Genomic DNA, 21516 nt, shown 5'->3' with positions numbered 1-21516 from the left:
CACAAATTGTACCTGGCCATCAAATGTAATCCAGATTAATTCACATGTTGAGAAAAATTTGTAAATTTCTGCATAAGCAATCTGCCCTCTCATAAGAAAGATGCTGTTTAACATGAGGTAGAGGCTACAGATGAGACGGGAAATGGATGACGAGCGAGTGGGGGATGGAAGCAAATGGAATTGAATAAAAGCAGAGCAGAAAGGAGGACAGCGGAGGACTTACTTAATGACGCCATCCTCCAAGTAGATATCGGCATGGAAGGACTGGTCATCATTCACGATCCTCCCTCCTTTGATCAGAAGCCTGTCGCTCTGTAGAGAAAAGGATGGGAGGGACAAGAAGAAATAGATCGTTATGATTCAATGCAGTTTTCTGTCCAACAAAGACCCACTTTGGCTTGAAACATTGTCAAGTAAGCAAGCTTCATTAGAGGACGATCTACAGAGTCAGATCATTTCTTCTGTATATTTAGAGCTGGACAATGCTGTTCTATTTCTCTTTAGTTGGATCATTTCCTTCTTCTTTCACCGAGAGGAGACGAACAGTGTCTCATTCATTCGTTCATTCATGGCAAGGAAGAGAAAGGGCACGTTTGTCAGTCTTGTCCCATGTAAACACACCACATACAGTTTAGCTAGGGACCTCTCCCTGTGGTCTCGTGCAAGTGACCCCTATTTGCATCAACATTTTCCCGACATCGTTGTTAAATGAGTCCAGCAAATTAAAGCGAGGACTATCTAGCACTGTTCCCTCAATGGAAAATGTGCAGTAATTCTATAAACAATGCAGTGACTCATGGTAATTTCCTAAACATATATAATCATGAAAAAAAACTTTAGCTTTCCTCTGTTGAATTTGCATATATTTGTCAAACATGCGTTACCGTTTTGATGAGACTCTTAACAGTTATTTCAAATTAAAAGTGTTATAAATTTAATTTTAGTCTGCACCAAATGCTAGAAGGATGCTGTGTTTGTCTAGCACTCAACAGGACTTGTTCCATGACCGTGCAGAGCTGCTTTTCTCCATTGCTTGTCTGCTACACCTCATGGTATCTGCCTTCCAGTTTGCAAAGATAACCTTTACTGGTGCACATACTGAATCGGGGAGTGCCAGTTTGATAATGTTAAAATGAGGAATATGAAGAATGGAATTTCAGGAGAAGGTATTCCTGCAGGAAGACAGGGCAGCTTTCACTGTAACTTACATTCCCCTGCATTAGAATGACCGGTCATGGTGATAACATTTGGGAGGCGGACATTTTGCTGCTGGTCGCCGAACTGAAGCTGCTTTAAGGACTGATCATGGATTAACATCTGAAACCATGTTTATCCAGATTTCCTTACGCAACAACTGTGGATTTTTTTCTCAGTTTAATCCATTTATCCCACGGACCAAAACGCCAACGCCATTGGTCTGATCGGGGCGTTGCCATCAAATCTGCTGCCGCTGCACCACGGAATGACTCTAGCAGGGCGTTGTCATGGCGACGGTTGACTGCAGGCAGAAAGACTAGAGAGGATGGGAGACCGGCCGCATGGTTTTGCTGACTTATTGGATATCTACTTCATGGCTGTCGAACCGGGTGGAGGGCTACATGGATAGAGGGGAGTTTGTTAGTTGGTAAAAAGGACAACTGTGCAGGTGGTTTGGGAATCTGTGAGCAAACTGTTTGAGATGGTGGTTAATCAACATTAAGACAAAGGCTGAAACGTCTGATACGCAGCAACCATATCTGATATGGCATTTTAGGTTAAATGTTATGGGTTTTTTTGCTATTTTGGGGATAAAACAAGCAATAGATATACTGTATATCAAATATATTGAATGATAAATCCATTCATCATTCATGTAATCATTAGTTACAGCCCATCATGAGCAGTATCTAAAAAAAGAGGACCAATCTGGAGTTTCTAGAGAAACAAATGTCTCGCATAAAACAAAACAAAAATCAATAATATTAGGTTGTATTCTAAACAGCATAGATTCAAAAATACATTCACATGCTATAACTAGGTCTCAGTTCTTCACCCTGCTGAGAGGGACAGACTTCCATATTTTCCCGACAGCACATGTGTGCAGAGATTTACAGCCCTGGCAGTGAACCTAGTGTTTCATCACTATAATGAACTGCAGCCACTCCCTCACACAACAGAAAAAAAGGAGAAAAAAAAGAGAATAATACCGTTTTGTATGCATCTCAGATTATACAAGCTCAATATCTGATGAGCTCATAATCACACACAATGTGTGTATGCTTGTGTCTTTGTGTTTGTGTGTATGTGATTTAGATGGTGATGGAGTGGTGCGAAACAGAGCCCAGAGCTTTCCCTGGAAACCACACCCTGAAGCAACACATTACAACACACAGTCATCAGCAGCTGGAGCACATGCAGCACCAGATATACTGTTGAGCCTGCAGCTCTAAATGTGTGGCTCAGTAGCTCAGAGATTACTGGGATGACTGTAATATAGTTCTGTGGATAAAATGAGCAAAGTCAGCACCTTACGGAGGTGTGAACATTTCTTCATTCTAAGAGGCAGACCTGGACGAGTAGCACTACTGCATCTGTCAAGCTCGTTCCTCTCCTTTCTCCTCAATTGCAATAAATTGCATTGACAATACTTCGAAGAAATCACCTACATTTAAGAGTGATGGAGTCATACACCAAGCGTTCACTGTTTCCAGCTTCTTAAATTTAAGGATTTTTTTGTTTTTCTCACATTCATAACTGGAAGTTGAATATTTCTTTTGAAAAAAAAAAAATCGAGGACTGCATCAGACGAATAAAGATGTTTTATCTGATTTATAATACTGCAGTGAGAGGTGTGTCCTCATGCATGTGTGCCTTACTGAAGTGCTTCAGTAGTCTATCTCTCTCTCTCTCTCTCTCTCTCTCTCTCTCTCACACTCACACACACACACACACACACACACACACACATATACACACACACTCATATTCCTCTTTGTCTGTTTCTGCCCACTCTCGCATGCAAGAGACCACAATCACTTGACAATCAATAGCATTTCCATCACAACCCAGCATCTGTCAGTCAGCTGGTTTCAGTATTCCATTTCAGTCAATGCATCTGCTAGTGACATACATAATCAAGGACTGTGGACTGTATTTGAGACTCGACTTGAGTTATTTCTAGTCAGTGCACAATTAGATGTTAACTGTCTAAGAAATATGGGCGACCAAACTGTCTTTTTTAACACTTGTTAATCTCACTTCATGGATCTAAATGCAGTATTTATTGTGGCTTTTTCTAATGGAATCTATGACAGACGGCAACATTTCCCAGAGCTCATGTCATTCGACCACCTAAAGCAATAGGACACTTCCAACATTTAATACAAAATTTAACAAGTGGCAGCATGCTGTTTCCCAATATGGCAACGGTTGTATCAGAATTCAAAATCTTGTGTGAGTTAAAACCATCTGTGCTGTTTATGACGCTGGTAATGGGTCTAAACCTAACCATTTGTAACAACATTAATGGGACCGCACCAACAATCAATCAAAATGCCTTCTGAATTTTTGTTGCAGGCCTGACTTTAGTACGGACGATTTAATGGCAAGAATGAAGTTCAACTTTGTTTTGTAATGTTGGCTGTTTTCGTACATCCATGTAGGATCTGACCACGGATACTGAAGCCTTGCTACTGCTTTCTCTATCACTGCTGTTTTAACCATAATGGGTTTTGATTTAAGTGGATTCTTGCCCACACTTCCTCCTGAATCCTTTTTGAATATAGATTTCAACCACTTAAATCAATGAAATCTCTACCTTGTTTTAAGATGTTCAGATGTTCAGATGAGACCGATCAGAATTTCATTAAGTGTGCATCCTGTGCCAATAGCTGGCTTTTTATGGAACTTTAGATAACGATCTCTGTTCTTGCATTTGGAAGCATTCAATCCTACTTTGATCCATTCAGAGATTCTATGATTCTGGTTTGGACTGGCAGAGGCGACTCTCAAACCGGGACAAACACATTGACCAGACATTGACCAAAAATAGTGATTTACTTTTCTGGGTTTTCCAGAATAAGCAGCAACACAGAGTGTGTGGAGACACAACCAGATTGAACAGCCTTTGTATATCTAACTCTTTCTAAAGACATTCAGTGAAATAGTTGGTACACTGTGTGGCATTCTTCAATTCAGGCATCCTGCCTACATGTAAAAGAAATTCCAACAGAAGAAAGTCTTTGTTACAAATTGTTATGCTCAAATCTTATAGTCTGAAAGCTTTGATTTAAATCTCCTACCCAACCAGGTTTCTTTAGAGAGTTCCTTTAGTCATTTCTAATCTCCTTTAAACATATCTCAACTTTAATCTAGTATCAAAATATGCCCTTTTCACAAATGTCATAGTTAAATGTAAAGCGGACATAATAAACGCTATTCATTACACCTTTGTTTGTTCACCCTGCAATGACATGTCAAAATGGCAGCTGTGAAAAGATATGAAAAAATGATATTAGACCACAAAGATTCATACTATCTTAACGGTTTTGCATTTTCATTCAAGGCAGCAATAATGCTGTTGATGTTGATCCTGATTTGCTCTGACCTTCCAGGGTCACTGACCATGTCCTCGTTTGTCAATCACGTCACTGTTACCGCGCCCAGTTTTTGGAAGGGAAAAATAATCTCACTGGATGAGCTGCACAATGAAGTCATTGTAGTTTGCGCAGTGTTTATTCGCCATGAAACAGCCAATATATCGACAGACATTAGCTGTATGTAACTAGCTATAGGTGGCTAACTATCTACACACTAAGGGTGTAACAACACATTGATCTGGATCTAAATACTAATGAAATGATCAACGGTTCAACATTGTCACATACATCATTAAGATGTCCGAGTCATGTTAAAATAACACATGAGGATAAGTTCACTAAGATTAGTGCACTAAGCTTAGCTGGTACTGGCCTATAAAGAAAAACTGTGAGGTAAAAATGAACTGGTAAAACCAACACAACCGTTACAGCTGGAGCGTGAAATAAATAAAATATCTAAAAATGAAATGATGTTTCACCGAAGATCCAATAAAAGCGATGCCTTGCTCTTGGGGCAAACAATTTAAGCAAACAACTGTTTGGCTCCAACCATCAAAAATGTTTCTTACTCATCTTCACTTCCACCAGTGTACTTGTTTATATGTGATTGCATGCGTGACTGTAAACAGCGTGTGCTGGGTAAACAGTCGAGGATTTGGTGTTTCCACCAATTCGGACAGTTGGAGGAGGATTAGCTGAAACACACATCACGCAATCACAACTGGGGTCAACCACGAATGTTTATAAAAAAGCTCCTATATCCAAGTTGCTGCAATCAAAGAGACGTATACTTATGTCTGTCAATAATCTAAACTGATACTAGAAATATGCACGGTTTAGGGAACTGTGGGATTCCAGTTGCATTACTGCTCTGATGCATTTTAATTTAAATTTTAAGTCATTGGGGGAAAAAGTCATTAATCTCATTTTCCCTTCCGCATTCTCCCTCTAGAGCTGACAAGCTCATCTATTAAAATATCTGGCAACGACATAGAGTAAAGTTCGGGTGGAAAAAAATATCTTTGTCATTCAACTCTTGGGAAAAGACAAAGCACCAACAATGAAGCACCTCTCGCTGCACAGGAAGCTGTCATTTTCTGTTACACAAGGCAGCAGCAGTAATCAAAAATAGACGACAGGATGTTATTCTTGTACTACACTGATATGCACTGACAACTGTTTTTTCCACTTCCACTAGACTCTCCAATCTAGTGGAAGCTCATAAACAAGGATGCAAATTACTCGTAGCCCCTCCTCCATGCTTAATAAGTCGGGATGGTACACGTCTATGAAACAGGCCATTAGAGGAGACCTCCATTAGCTGTGAGGGAGATCCTTGTGTGGGGGAGAGAGCGGGAGGGGGAGAGGGGGGGGAGGCAGGCAGGGACCAGTGGAAGAGGGAAGTCATCCTGAGTGTGCCTCTGCTTCAGCCCTGTTGCCTAGCACGCAAAAAATATTTACTCTTTACCCCAAAACTGCACAGGATTTTTCGTTCACATTCTGGAAAAGTGAAAACAATGAGACTTATCAATCTCAATCAATTGCGGAAGCTCCCGCCAGCTGTGGTCGTACAAAGACCCGGCACGTCTTGAAAGCTGATATTGTGATAGGCCGGAGTAGTGCAACAATGTTACCATGGCGACACAAACAAAAAGAGAGAAAACCCTAAATATGGATCTGATTGAGCCAGACAGGTTGAATTACAAACTCTCTCAGTCAAGAGGTTTGAGAAGTGTTGGTGTGTGTGTGTGTGTGTGTGTGTGTGTGTGTGTGTGTGTGTGTGTGTGTGTGTGTGTGTGTGTGTGTGTGTGACTGAGGTGTGTGTGTCGAATCACATCCCCGCACGACAAACTAAACAGCGGTTGTGTTTTCCTGCCATCACGACTGTATGTCGGTCGCCATGGTGAGTCGCACGGCAACGCCTGGGTGGCCACGGGGTATTTTGTTTGCACTCGAGCCCACTCTGCTGCAGCCTGCGTGGTGATGGCACACTCTGGTGTGGCGGAGCCCGGTTCTGTGGTCCGTCAACGGGTTCCATTTCCAGGGGCCGTGCCCACAGACGCTCATTCCAGCTGGAGGGGATTACTGATGAGGACATGTACCAGCCTGGAACAACACTGAGGCTGCTGTGAGCGGGTATGAGGGAAGGGAAGGACCACACCTAGAAATCTGACGGAGCCACTCTGGCAGAGAGCGGACGCAAGGCAACAGCTGGAATCGAACGGCATGGAACTACAGAAGGAGAGTCTGGGAGGGGAGGAGGGTTATGAGCAGATATGTATGCTAAAATTATTTAAGACATTAAAACTTACTGGGGAGTTGTTAGTCCATTCACAGAGCGGATGACTCTGTTCAAGTTTTAGTATGGGTTTTTTTTTTTATAAATAGTGGTATAGTGTTGATTTTTTATGAAGTTAAAGTAAGAGAGCAAGCTTCCGCTTTCCAGAACCACCTCTTAAAACCTAGTTGTGGTTCACATTTTATGGTCTAAAGACTGGTATTGAGAGTTTCTCTCTCTCTCGTAAATGTCACCGACAATATATCATTACATGTCTTCAGGTTTGCAGAATGACATATCTAATTCTTAAACTGCTCAATATATCACACTCCATTATGGATACTATTACGGCCTTTTCTCAGCTGTAGCCATTCAATGTTATTGCCCCTCTATAGGTGTAAATTGTGTTTTAACGCAAAAGAGATTCACAGGAAACGGATGAATGCATGTACTGGATGTAATGTCGATGTAATTTAAACGTTAATTGAGTATTACTTATGACTTTGTTGTCAATGTGACCCGATCAAATCCTTTCAGTATGTTTGGGGGCACTATAGACAGATGAGCTCGTTTTGCTCTAGTGTGTTTGAGTAGAAGCTTGTAGTGTGTCCGCTGCCCCCAGTGGTGGATAAAGGTATTGTTTTTCAACAAGTCTACCAAATGAAACGGCAAAATACGTTTTTTTGTCCATACCCTCCAGAATGACACATAGAGGTGTTATCTGATGACATCATTCGTCAGAACCTTAAAAACACGTTTGAAATCACTGCTGGAGTATAAATTCTGTTTTATGATGTGCCAGCTCTAGGATTCATGTTTGGTTAGGTTTAGGCTCGAAAACAACTTGTAGGTAAAGATCATGGTTCGGGTTAAAATCCAAGTGAACTGAATACTGTCCTGTTGGCATTACCAACAGTAACCACAGGTGTCGCCAAATCACCAAGGAATTAAAGTAGTGTAACTTCAATCTGTTGGGGAGAATCTGGACTACCTTGATATGTGGAGAGCAAACACTGATTTGAGGGGCAAAGCTGTGTAAAAACTGTGCTTGTTCATTACATCATGTTTGAAAGTCAATGAATAAGTCTCCTGTGAACTGAAGCGGTGTGACGCCACCGTATCTCTGCTCTTGGTCAAAGACATCAGTGAGATACTTTACTGTGGTAACAGCTGAATGTCAGTCTAGTTAACATGTTGGTTACAACTCAATGGAGCTTTTCTTTGAGAATTACAACAATCTCCAAACGTATGTACCCAGATTGCAAGTATCTTGAGGCCATCAAACTCACTTATGTTATGCATTCTTCACGTCTGTGATTTCTCGCCTCAGTGTCAAACCATGAAGAGAGGAGACAGATCTTATCTTGGTGAGCCTAGTGCTCTCTGCTGCAGCATCACTTACTGATGTGTGCTTGGGCATAAATATCACATCCTATGAGATTTGACACCCCAAAATTCCACCATAGAAGGTTAAAGAGAAAAAAAGCACCCCCCACTCCGTGGGGGGGGGTTGGTAACATGAACATTTCCATTCCTATAATGACTGTGTAAAACATGCCATGGAAAATTCTGGCCCAGTTTAGCATATTATAAAGACATGGCCTACTTAAAGAGTAATTTGCGTATACTGTGCTCAGAAAGACCTCTACGGTCCAAAGCCACGCCGGCCGTCCCCCCTTAAAACACCCATTTGGTGTAATATCAGCTGAGGAGACGAGACAAAGGCTGTGTCTCCCACAGCCGAGTAACACACCCCTGACTGCAGCCTGAGCTGCAACAATGAAAACTGGAAGGCAGGCATTTCAGACTCACAAACACACACACACACACACACACACACACACACACACAGGGAGAAGGAGAGGGAGAGGTTTCTCTGTAGTAGTATCACAAAACCAGCACCCAGCTTGCTGAGTAACACCAGCCTGCCCCCAAATTCAACCTCCACCCCTCGATGCTCTGCCTGGAGTCTGAATCTCTCTCCCTCCCATGATGCAGGAATACAAGCGCCCCACTACAAGGCCAGCTAATCGCGGCTCATCACAAATGGGCGTGTATTCGCCCCCCCTCTTTTTACTCCCCTCGCTCTCCTCTGCACCAGCCCGCAGCATGAACAGTAGCCCATGTCTCTAGTCTGCAGGGGACACATTTCAATTCTTCACATTAAAACACAAAAACGCCCTATTTTTGTTAGAAATAATCAGCTCATGCACAAGAATTTAAAATAAATGTACGCTACTCTACCAACCTTTTTGTGCAGTTGTTTGCCAACAAATATCTGCAGGACTATATAATTAGGTTATAGTATCATTGCGATACTTTAAAGTGTGTCACTAAAAACATTGTTCATCAAAATGGCGAGAGAAGCTCTTTGAAAAGCAGACTAACGTGACTGATCAATAGCCTCCTATACAAGTGATCAATTAGGCCCCAAATAATGTCCTTAACTGAAAAAAGGGCCTTTCTTCTCAAAATGGCTAAAACGTGATTTTAATCGCTTCACGCGCACGGATTGATGGGTATCTCTTTATTTATGTATTGCTAAATGTAAATAATATGTATAGGGGGAATAGATAGCATAAAGCACATATATGCAATATCATAATGATATGCCACCAAACCACATTTATTAATAATAATCAAGAACGATCGGGTCACCATAAACATCTATGCAGAAGTCCCTGCAGAAACATTACAGTGATTTCTTTTGGATTTTTTTTTATGGGCGAGCCGGCTCGCCACACGCATGGAGCCCCTCAACAAAGAAGATGCAGGACACCTTTAAGAAAACGCCTCATCTCCCTGCCTCGCCGTCACTATGGCAGACAGTCATGCCATTTCATAGTGCGTATTTTTTCCAACGACTTCCATCAGTCCAATACAAAGAAAAAATGGCACGCCTCGAGTGTGGCTGGTGGCTGCTTTTTATGTTTCTGACACATCGCTGTGAAACGACAGCGCGAAGCACTAACGCAGCGATTTCTTTCTTTTTTTTGCAACAGAAGGCATCAGAAGTTCCCACAGCCATTGAAGCATTAATAACTGTTTTACTCACTGTGATCTTTGGGATGTTCTTTTTTCCTTGGTAAGACATGTTTTTCGTACGATTCCACCTTTAAAAGTCAAGCTTTGAAAAGACGGTATTCCCTCTCGGATGCTGCAGCGGCCCTCGCCTGGATGGGAGCGTCAGGGAATGGTCGCCACTCTGTCAGTGCGCTGTAAAGTGCTTCGCAGAGAGCTACAGGAGCGTCTGTGGCTCAGTCGCCCGGCCCCTCCCTCGATCGGCTCAAATTGGAAAGCAGCGATGTCACAATCTTTCCACCGGAGGGCGCAGCGGAGCAGCTGCTGAACAGCCTGCAGACAGTTGTCTGCATTACTGAGCTGTTGCACTTCTTTTTTTTTCTTGCACATATACAACACATTAGTCATTATTTACCAATCAGACATTGTTTCTTGCCGGAAAAAAAAAAAAAAAAGTAATCTGAACTATCTGGTTTGAGATGCAGCATTTTGTGGTCTAATCTGCATCTGTGTATCACAGCCAGACTCACCAAAGAGTGAACGGATCAGAGTAGAAGGCCAATAATAATTGATTGAGTAGAAAGCAGGACTCCCTTCACCGCGCAGGTTAGAAATCACCATCATTATACTCGTTATCATTAGTATTATTAGGTCCTGAAATTAAATGGTGACTTAAAAATCCTACTGTTTCAATGTAATACTGTTCAACATACAGCCATAAACTAAATTAATAGACTTTTAAGATGAGTAAATAATGTTTTAAAGGGGATTTTGAAACTGGAAAATGTTTGAATAAAAACAGAAGAAAATAATAAATAAAAATCTAAAAATGTCCAGATGTCATTTTTCATCAACACAAGCACATCTCTTTAGATAACATGTACTTAAATGACCCTTTATAAATTCAGGATCACCTTTTTTTTGTTTAAATAGAAATGTTATATACAAATATAAGATTCAAGTAGGTTAACAGTGTAAATCTTTACACATGATTACCTATAGATTTTGTTTTTGTGCACACAGAGGAGGAGCAAAATGGTATAACAGCTGTCACAGAGACTGCCCACCACATTACACACCCCACATGTCTACTCACCACGACACACACACACACACACACACACACACACACACACACACACACACACACACACCCTCGGCTTGTCCCCACCCAGCCATGTGTCTCTATTGTTTGGACCTAAAGTGGATCCCCTTCACTCCACCGGTCGTTTCCTCCACCACTCCCCTCCTCAGCACTAATGCACCCATAATGAGGTTTAGAGACATGCATGTGAGGGTGTGTGTGTGTGTGTGTGTGTGTGTGTGTGTGTGTGTGTGTGTGTGTGTGTGTGTGTGTGTGTGTGTGTTGGGGGGGGGGGGGGGGGGGGTTGGGGGGGTGTACTACAACTAGAAAACCATACTCTTGTTCAGTTTTCATTGTTTTCAAGAAAGATAGATAGTAGTAATATATTTAAGCTATGATACGTCCCCTTTTCTATTATTCTATTGGAAAATTATTTTCTTTGATTTCTTTTTGAAGATTTTAATTGATTTGTTTTGTAAACGAAACATTGGATAATTTGTCTTTTTTTAGGTTTCATTATATAAAATATCTCTTTGTGTTGATGCTTTAAGTGTGTGTGCATATGTGTGTTTGCCATACCCTGTCAACCTGAACTTTTCTCTACAATCATACATTTTATATATTGGGAGATGTGCTTCAAAAGTTGGTCTATTTTTCATGTAATTTAATTGCCACTGATTGTTTTCCTCCTGCTTTTGGCTGCATGAGGACGCAGTGCATGCATGCTGACATGTCCTTTCATGGCCGTGAGGCAGTAAGGTATTACCTCAGCATTCCCAGGCCTTGGAGAATGCATCAACAACTCACATCAAGTTCGCAGACCTGCTGCCACTGCAGACCGCATTAACCAGCTGACACTGATAGACAGACAGGGGGCAGACAGATCAAGGATGCAGAAGAGACATCAAAGCTGCACCAGCAGAAGAAGCACCTTGGTGGCCCCAAATGGAACCGAGAACTGATACACAATCTCTCCAATACCCTGCACTCATATTAAGTTACATTACTCACTTATACACATTAGCATGGTCGTGTTTACTTACAAGTGATCACTTCATACACAAGGATGCCAGATAACTTAATAAGTGACACTGGTGAGTGCAGCTTCTCACTGCGTTGTTTCCTAGCGCAAGCTAAGATGACCCTGATTACATCACTATGACATCATCAGGGTTATTTTCTCAGACCAGACAAAGCTCCTCCAAACAGAACACATTGTAATAACTCTTTTTACAGGCTGAGCAGTACTCCAAAACTGACCATTGCGTGTAAAATTGGTGGACCTTAAACTACTGATGCTCTCTTTCTCTTCCAGATTCTTTCTGTGAATCAGTTTTACAAGGTAATGTGTTAACTATACTGCAGCTTTAATAATTACCTCGAAGGATGCCTACATAACGTATTATTGTGGCTCACATAGATGTGTATGGACAAGTTTCAATGTGTCAATGCGTTAGTGGTTTACTGTTTGAGTGGTTCAGCGTGAATGTAAGTATATAAAGGGCTCCTCCCAGTATGACCGCCATCCTGCAGGATAACAAAGGGTGTGTTATCCCCCCCCCCCCCCCCTCCCATCCCCAACCAGCTCCCTTGGGACCCTGGCTAACCACTCCCCACTCTTCACTCCATTAGCAGCTGATCAAACTTATTAGTTGACCAGACAAAAGGAAACATAAAACATATAGTTGTGATAGTTATTGTTTATTACCACCAATAAAGTCAATTCATTTATTTAGTGTCAAATCATAAAAGAAGTTATCTCAAGGTAGCCACGCCCTAAAGCATACCCTGCTTTACTGTCTATTTTACTCTTAATGGGGACCGTAATTTACTGAATGAAGATCAAGCTATAATGACGAAGACTTGAAACTAGTGATTGAGACCATAAACTCCTGTGTGCAATGTTTACTGAGGTAGTATTAAATCAAGTGAGAAGTTGGCTCATTTTCTTTGTCGCCCCTTGCTGGCTATCAGAAGAAATGCAAGTTTAAGACACTTCAGAATTGGCTTCACTTTTCAGGACTAGAGGTTGTCACCTGATTACTTCAACGTCAACACAAGCTTATTGGATATCTAAATTATTCGACCAAAGCCATAAAATAACCCCACATCAACCCAAACAATGCACAGACATAACAACTACAGCCGTTTAGTGTCAGCTACATTTTAAACTGAAAATGTGAAACTGGTGCACTTGAAACTCGGAAAAAGAGAGACACTCTTGTCGGACATCAGAACAAGTCATCTTTTCCACTTGTCATTAGTTTGCAAAAAGAGATTCATGCTAAGCCAAATTAGCATCCAGACTATAATGTCAGAAGAGTAAGCATATCCTGACTCTGTTGTCAGTCTGATGACCTCAAACAGTTTCCAGTTAGTAAGGGTATGATGTAAGGATTCAAACAGGTTGGGTAGGGTGCGTGTCTTCTGTCAGGCTGGGAATCAATAAGAGCACAGGAATCACTGAGGTGTAAGTGATGAGGACAAACCCTTCAAACTAAATAGAAAAAAAAAGTGTTGTGGCTTCAAACAGTCCCCTAGAATTAGTCTTGTTGTCTCACAGGAGCTCCGTCACTCTTCTGTTTGCAGCTGTGTCTCCAATGAATCAACGGTGGGAGACAACAGAGGGCGATAAGAGATCTGCCCCTGCAGCAGAAACAGCAGCAGGCTTGTTTAGCTTATGTGGTTAGACTTGCAGCAAGCAGTATTTAAGTTATAGAAACATTAACTTGCATCATGCATGAAAGATTATTTAAGCATTCAACAAAAAAGATTGATAATCTTTGTAATTGATGTCTCTTTTTTTGTCCGTTTTTTTGTTAGTGACGTAATAGGGTCTGCGACCAAAATCATAAAAACTCATATCAATAGTGCTGATTAGGTGTTTTCAAGAGTAGTGTTGCTTTCCAAAGACAAGAACAAGATGTCGCAGTGTTGTGTCCTAATTAGAAAAGTACAGAGAGCAAACACTTTAAAGACATTCCCAAAATCAAATAAACACAATTTGACCGATTGCCTCTTTAAAGATATGACACTGTGTTATCTGTCATCCTCTAAAGCAATACACAGCATGTAGCACCATTCTAAACATGACTGCATCAAACACAGTCACTGCTGCTACTGCTGCTGCTGACTTCAGACCAGAGCTGACTAGCATGCATTTTGGCAGACAAGTATGTTTTAATAGATTATATTTGACTGCAATCTATGACATATTGTATTATGTCAGATCATCCCATAATCTTTAACTCTTTTCTGCTTCTTACAAAAACCTATTGTCTCCATTCAGGTGGTCTTACTGTACTCATTCATATGATCACTGTATGTGAGTGCCAATAAGTGGCCAGCCCTGCGATGACTGACTGATAATAGTCCTCACTTTGTCTAAAAGCATCTTTTCTCTCTGAGCCAAAACTGCGAGAGTGTGTGTGCCAGAGCCAGAAAGACATGAATCATCATTTTTGGTGCCCAGACAGTGACTTTAGAAGAACATAACTTTCCTGCTCAAAACAAGTGCCCTTTAACAGCGTGTGTAGTAAATATGTAATGCCTGCCCATACTTCTTATTCCTTATTCACTTTTTTTGCCGAAAAACTCCTAAAACCTACACTTTTGGAATAAGATACAAATGTCATATTCAAAACTGGTGTAATGATGACAAGTGGAGGTTAGGTATGGCATTGTCGTACTTTGAACTATTAGCTTTATTAAAAGTGTCTCCACACAAACTTTGCAGCCTTGAACCGCTTAAAAAAAATGTTTTACTCTTGATTTCAACACGGAAGGATTGTGAAATGTGTTTTCTGCAGGAATAAATAAGGCCGACTTGGGAACATTTTAAACCTTGTCTTTTTAAAAAAGACATTTTGATATGTCACAGAAGGAAAAGAACAGGAGCAAAGAATACAATTATTGATGGTTGGATTCAATTTTGCCGCTTCAGTTTCAAAGGTCCAGGTCACTGACTGACCGGGGTATTTGAATACAATAATCAACAATAATAAACACCTGTGCTTTTCCTATCACGGAAACTCTAAATGTCTGCTGTGAAAAAGGTCTATCCAGCATATATGTTTCCAGGATTTTACAACACTACTGACCCATACTAAACATCACTGAGCTTGTGTAACTACTAATGGTACTACTGACTACTGCTGCTTACCATTACATACTAGTATTACTACTTGAGTGACTAATAAAAGCCCACTAAATTTCCCTGCAGTATTCTTCAAGAGTTTAAGAATTATACAAGCCAAACACATTTTGATGAAAGTTGGCAGTGGATGGTAACACTGTCTCATTTCCCAGCCATTTTGGCAAGCACTGTGTACCCCCCCCCCCCTCCATTTACCTTAAAAACTAATTCTGTTTAGAAAGTAAATGTGCTCCACTTCGAAAACCACTCGTGGCTGTTTGACTTGAGGCTCTATTACATGCATTACACACTGATTCCTTGTTAAGGAGCCTTTGGAATGCTGTCATTTAAGTATCTCTATAATTTCTTTAGGAAGGTTTATATTCTTCGGTCTATAATCTGATATGTCATATAGTGATGTGACAATATGGGGTTTCATCCATATTGCATTGGTTCCCAAATGCATTGTGCATAAATCCAGCCTCTCTCAGGTGAATGAGTTCATAGGATTTAAATATAGATGATGGAAAGATTTCAAATTTGACTTAGTGGTCCACAGCTTGTAAGCATCAGGGTTCATTTGTTAGTCAGTTGATTGTACTGCTTTTTGTATAATCCTACCTCTCCATCTTTCATTAATTACGGTCTAATATATTACTAATGAAATAGCTTTGCTCAGTAAAGCATTGAACACCACTCTTTAAAAAAAACAAAGGTTGGTACCAGAAGAGAAAAAGTATAACAGTCACAATAGCGACAGTAGGAACCACTCCTGTCATTTAGACATGCTGCATCAGTCTGCTAAGTAACAGTCTTCTTACCTTTTCATCTCCCAGGTTCTGCAGCACTTCTTTGCCGCCGCTGGTCCTGATCTCCACCCGAGGAGACACGTTCCCTCCTCGCTTGTCCACACCAAGGAAGACCGTGTTGTCACTCGCCGGGCTCTGCGCCTCCGGACCGGTCTCTCGTCTGGCGGTCCTCGGGGTGCGGGAGCCCCTCTGGCCGACGCTCAGGGCATCAAAGTCTATGGTTTTACTCTCAAATGCGCCCTCGACGCTGCAAAACAAGCCGCCGTGTTTCTGCCGGGGCACCTGGTCGGCCGTGCCGGGTCGGGCGAGATAGACCGGTCGGTCGTCCTCTGCCCTGTCCCGGTTTCCCCTGCGCTCTGCCATGGTGGAGCCCTGCACAAGTGACCGAGAAAGACGGTTAAACTAGTGCTGAAGTGTGTGTGTGTGTGTGTGTGTGTGTGTGTGTGTGTGTGTGTGTGTGTGTGTGTGTGTGTGTGTGTGTGTGTGTGTGTGTGTGTGTGTGTGTGTGTGTGTGTGTGGTGTTGTGGAGAAGCCTGAGCTGACAGGCAGACAGGAGTTGACTTAAAGCTAGAGATGGCACATGGTGCCTGGCTATATGGTTTCTGTCATGTCTGGAAACATGTCGGCCTACTTACTACTGGCTTGTTATATAAACTTACCTTTACTGCGAATACCGAGACAAACCTCTCTTTTCTGTTGTAGTTTATTTTAGCTATACAAGCTAAACTATTGTATTCGCCCTTGAAGTCGCCCAATGTCCAGAAGTTAATCTGCGAGCTGATATCGAAATCAACTGATTGGATTCAGGTGCGCACTCAGCAGGTGTAGCGCGAGCTTCCAAGGTGCGGCCGGAGCTGTCCACTTCGTCGCTGTCCTTTCAGCACCACTAAAGACGTCTGACATGTAACCATAGCTCCACCTGCTCTCTCCGCTCAAACCTCTTGGCTATGGGGGGGGGGGGGGGGGGCAAGCCCTTTAACTCAAAACAGGCTAAAGCTGATGTTTCCGCGCGCGTGTGTGTTAGTCTGGGTCTTCCACGGCGGCACCTCCCGAGGGGATCACTCGCGCCAGCACAAATGAGACAGGATCTTGTCAGCAGCGCGGAGAGACGAGTAGCTTTCAGGCAGCGGGTCTCGAACTGAGAGACTGCTGAGTCAGCAGGAGTCAACACCGTCACTCAGTCAACAGGAATGCCATTATGTAAGGGCCATATATCAGCACGTTTCACGAGTTTGAGTGGGGTCAGAGTAGTCTCACTGGGTCTTTTTGTTTGTCTTACTAATTTCTCCAGAACACCCCCTACCTCTTTCCTCTGATAAATGTTAAAAACAAAAGGAGAAACATGGTATTTCTCTGGATTTTGCTCCTGTACAAACCAGCTAGAAAATACTTCAATTAAAATGTCTTCAACCATATACTCGGACTATGTTACCACTGACTAGCCTTCATTCAAATCACATCACAATTCTAATTTATTACCTTTTGTACCGTTTAAATCCCATTTAAAATTGCTGTTATGGATTAAAAGTTGAAAGAATAATGGCAGTTTAGTTTGTACAGTAAGATGATGCTTTTGTTTCACTGTGAGGTTGAGGCTTGGTGAGAATTTCCATCAGCTGGGTTAGAAATAACATGCAAAGTGCCTTTCAGATCAAGTGTGTGTATGCCTGTGTGAGTCCACAGAGATGTGTAAGAGTGTCAAGGACAGTATAGGCTATAGAGAAATCACACAGGCTACGTACTCAGGTCTCATCTAACAGGTTGTCAGCAACTGATATGAAGCCTTGGTTGTTTTCAGACAGAGGTCCACTTCATTGGGAACGGCAGTCTGAGCCGGTATCCAGCACTTTCCTATCGTGCTTCTGCAGACTCATGCATGGCAACCAAACTTCAACTTTCAAAACTATATTTTACAAGCCACCTCAACCACATCTAACTGGCAAAAATTGTAATTTACAGGACAGGAATTAATGCTATCAATAAATATAGCATCGCACATCATTTCCCCTTTAGTTCAAATGTAAGTTGCTTTGAAGATGACATTATTTTTCTGATCTTTTGTGCATTACATGTGTTGTTGTTATTTTGTGTCATAGTGGCTGACATTGCCTGATTCTATGACGTTCAAAGAAAGCACGAGTTACGAATGGGAAAGGGTGGAAAAAAGAATGATCAAGCACTATGTTCTGAAAGGATGGCTTAGTGGGGATTTTTTCCAGGGGACTGAAGCTGAGTAAAATATGATAAGTAGGTCTATTTCCACACATTCCTTGCTGAATACCACTGTCGCAGTTCCTGTGGCTCTGTTGGCATCCAGTGCAGCAACTTGACGGGCCAGCAGAAATTTCCCCTCACATGAATGTGATTAAAGCATCAAGGTTTGCGGAGATGCCAAGAGCCCGCTAAAAATCCCTGCCTCTGTAATTCTATGGATTCTGTGTTTTAGGGCTGTCTGTCCTGTCCGTCTTTCCTCCAGTGTGTTGTGTTTAGACAGTAAATCATGCTGAGAGAAGGGGGACAAAACAACAGAGAACTGCAGGACAGCATTACACTACATGTCAACACTTTGCGTTTTGGCCGACTACACAGTCATGTACTAACACTAACCAGTTCAGATGACTTGAAAAAGGGTTAAATATTACATGAGAGAACCAGGACAGTGCTCGGAGGCTAGTGCAGATGTTTGTTTTACTGAGGTCTGAACAGAGCAGACCGACCGGGAGGCAGTGGAGCCATCAGCTCACACTGTTTGGTTCTCAGTGTCAGCGGTGTCATGATAGCTGCAAACCATACAAACAAAACATCCAGTCAAGAAAATTAATTCAGTGTAAGTCATCTAGTATTTTCTAGCCAACAATGACCAAAGATTTGGCATTGCACCTTCTGAGTGAATGAATGGTCAAGATGCTCACTAACAGGATATTGGCCCGACTTAATGAGGCTTTTAAAGCAATTACTGGAAGAAAGCAGGAGACAACCCCCCATGTACATATTAAAAATGGATGTAAGGTAGGTCGGCTAGTTGAATGAATGTCCCCCATTCTAATGATTCCATTGGCTTTCAGTGCATGTGCATCCAGGCATGATGGAATGACGGCAGATAGGACAGAGTTTTATGCGAATCCAGTCTTCATAGATTTGGCAGCAAGAGCGAGCGAGACCTTTAAAGAAGTGGGTAACTGGGCCACTGTTCCACAGGCAAGTTGATAGGAGTTAATTCAAACAGGAAATGCATAAGGTCTGACAAGTTCCACATGAGTTCTGCATCGGCGCACCCCATTCCAGAAATGAGATGAAAGTACTGTTAATAACTGTTAAAGACAAAAAGATTACTGTCCACAGATGGTCTCATCGCTTCCTGTGTTATTTCTATGTATCTGGTATGCGTTGAGGAATGTATGTCTGTCAAAATAATTTGTTTTTCACCTGGTAATAGGTACACAACATGAAACAACCATGAATACGTTTAGTCTCACAACAGACCTGTACTTGAGTCTTTGTAACATCTCAGCCAGTCTGCCAGTTGAATAATAGGATACATCTACATACACCTCACATTTTAAATGGGTTTGTCCGGCCTCTATATGACACTAATTTATTATTGTATATTATTAAAAACTGGGAATCCCAGACTGCAAACTTTTCTCGTTGTTCACAGCAGCGGGGAGCAGGAGTAGAGCAGTAGCACACAGTCACCAACAGGAGTGAACCTTTGGCAACATGCAGAGTGATCAGGAGAGAGACAAAGGCCTACATTCAAGATGTGCCTTGAATGGAAAACGGAGGTCAAAGCTGCAGGAGAAAACACTCTTCAGCTGCTTTGCGCTATTACTCGTAATGCTGGAAATGAATCATTATTCTCATTTTTGATTCAAAAAGATGAAAAGAGACCGAGTGAGCCACCAGTCTAACATGAGCCATGAAGTCAATGTTGCTAAGCAGCTGAACAGAGCAGACTGGGCAGCTGCATCCGCCTGGGATTGGTTTGGCTGCCGACCAGCTGCTGCTGAAATAAGGTTAAGAAGCCTCCAAGGATGTACTGTCAGACATTTCAATCATGTATCCCTTACAGCGAGGCTGGCTTTCTAACAAACAATGACACAAGGGTTCCATGTCATCTAATATGACTCATAATCATCTCCGCCAGGAGGATCATGCTAACGGTTGAGTGTGCACGTGCGTCCGTGAGTGAGTGAGTGTCCGTTGCTAATCTTCCATTCTGCTGCTCAAGGACCTCTTGTGGTTGCGGTGGCTCACACTTTCTCAGAAAACACCTTTTATTGCCTATTTTCTACTGCCTGCTGACTCCTCACCCACTACTCCTAACCAGCCCCCGGCCGGTAGGGCCTGCTAATGAAAACACACTGTTTGTGGTGTGTTTGGCTAACAGCTAACGGAACTAACAGTACACACACACTGCTGCATACCTCTCAGCTGCTGTTCTGTGGCTCACTTATATTGTTTTGGACAGTGTGTTAGGCTAACCTCTAACAGCTAACGGAACAAGCAGTGCACACACAGCTGTGCCTCAGCTTATTGAGGTAAATGTATCTTTGCCTGCATACAAGCCGCTTTTATTTGAGTTTGATTGAAGTGTCTGTTACGTTAGTTTATAGACGAAGGGTTAGCCATTTGTGGGTTGTATTTAATAAGTAACACAATACAGCAGTGGGCGTTGCATTCTACTGAGTGCACCTTAAAACACAAGTTTCAAACTGCCCACCCTTTTCTGAGTTGTGTCAAAAGGGTTTTAGCTGAAGTTCTGTGCTGAAAAAGTATCTACAGTAGATGTTCTGCAGAGGAAGCTATTTCTATTTACACACATTACATTACAGTCATTTAGCAGACGCTTTTATCCAAAGCGACTTACAATAAGTGCATCAACATTGGTAATCAAAAGAACTACTAGTCACCAGAAGTCATAAGTACATTTCCTTTTCCAAACAAGCATCTAAGAGCATGAAGTAGAGCATAACTCAGAGCCAAAGTACAGTGCAGAAACAAGAAAAACAGTTAGTGCTATAAGTAATACGAATACAATAAGTGCAACAAGCTAGTATGAAAACAATAAGTGCTAAGTGGAAGGCTCAGGGTAGCACTTCCTGAAGAGGTGGGTTTTCAGCCTGCGCCGAAAGATGGGCAGCGACTCTGCTGTCCTGACGTCAGTGGGAAGTTCATTCCACCACTGTGGGGCCAGGACAGAAAACAGCCGTGACCGGGTCGATCGGCCGCCAGGACCTCTGAGCGACGGGGCAGCCGATCGCCCCGAGGCAGCAGAGCGAAGTGGTCGGGCGGGGGTGTAGGGCTTGACCATGGCCTGGAGATACGAAGGAGCTGTTCCTTTCACTGCCCTGTAGGCTAGCACCAGAGTCTTAAACTGGATGCGAGCTCTTACAGGTAGCACATCAATGTCTTTTGGTATTATGTGTTTAGAAACTGAGAAACATGCAGAATAAAAATGTCAAACTCTTTTCACAGGATGTGGTTTAAAATGAAAAGGCAGTAATTCAGTTAGTCAGTGCACACTTTAGCTTCTGAGAGTGACCCATGTGTGGGTGCTGAGGAGAGGACAGATAGAAGTGTTTTCAGAACAGACATTCTTTGGCTGGACT

General features: G+C 42.2%; 1 protein-coding gene across 1 annotated transcript in view; it reads right to left on the bottom strand.

Annotated features, from left to right (window-relative positions):
• dpysl3 (dihydropyrimidinase like 3) overlaps positions 1-10102 on the bottom strand; it is a 29073-nt gene extending 18971 nt beyond the window's left edge. The window contains exons 1-2 of the mRNA XM_068715681.1: positions 9911-10102; positions 224-312 (exon numbers count right to left, since the gene is read on the bottom strand). Coding sequence (XP_068571782.1) covers positions 224-312; positions 9911-9949 — 128 coding nt within the window. The 5' untranslated portion in view covers positions 9950-10102. The remainder of the gene's footprint in view (positions 1-223; positions 313-9910) is intronic.
• Positions 10103-21516: the final 11414 nt, after the last annotated feature.

This window comes from Cebidichthys violaceus, unplaced genomic scaffold (genome assembly GCF_023349555.1).
Source record: "Cebidichthys violaceus isolate CVI_PGR_0920_01 unplaced genomic scaffold, fCebVio1.0.p SCAF_20, whole genome shotgun sequence".
Lineage (NCBI taxonomy): Eukaryota > Metazoa > Chordata > Actinopteri > Perciformes > Stichaeidae > Cebidichthys > Cebidichthys violaceus.
Note: the sequence above shows the minus strand (reverse complement) of the source record. Positions and strands in the feature narration are given on the sequence as shown.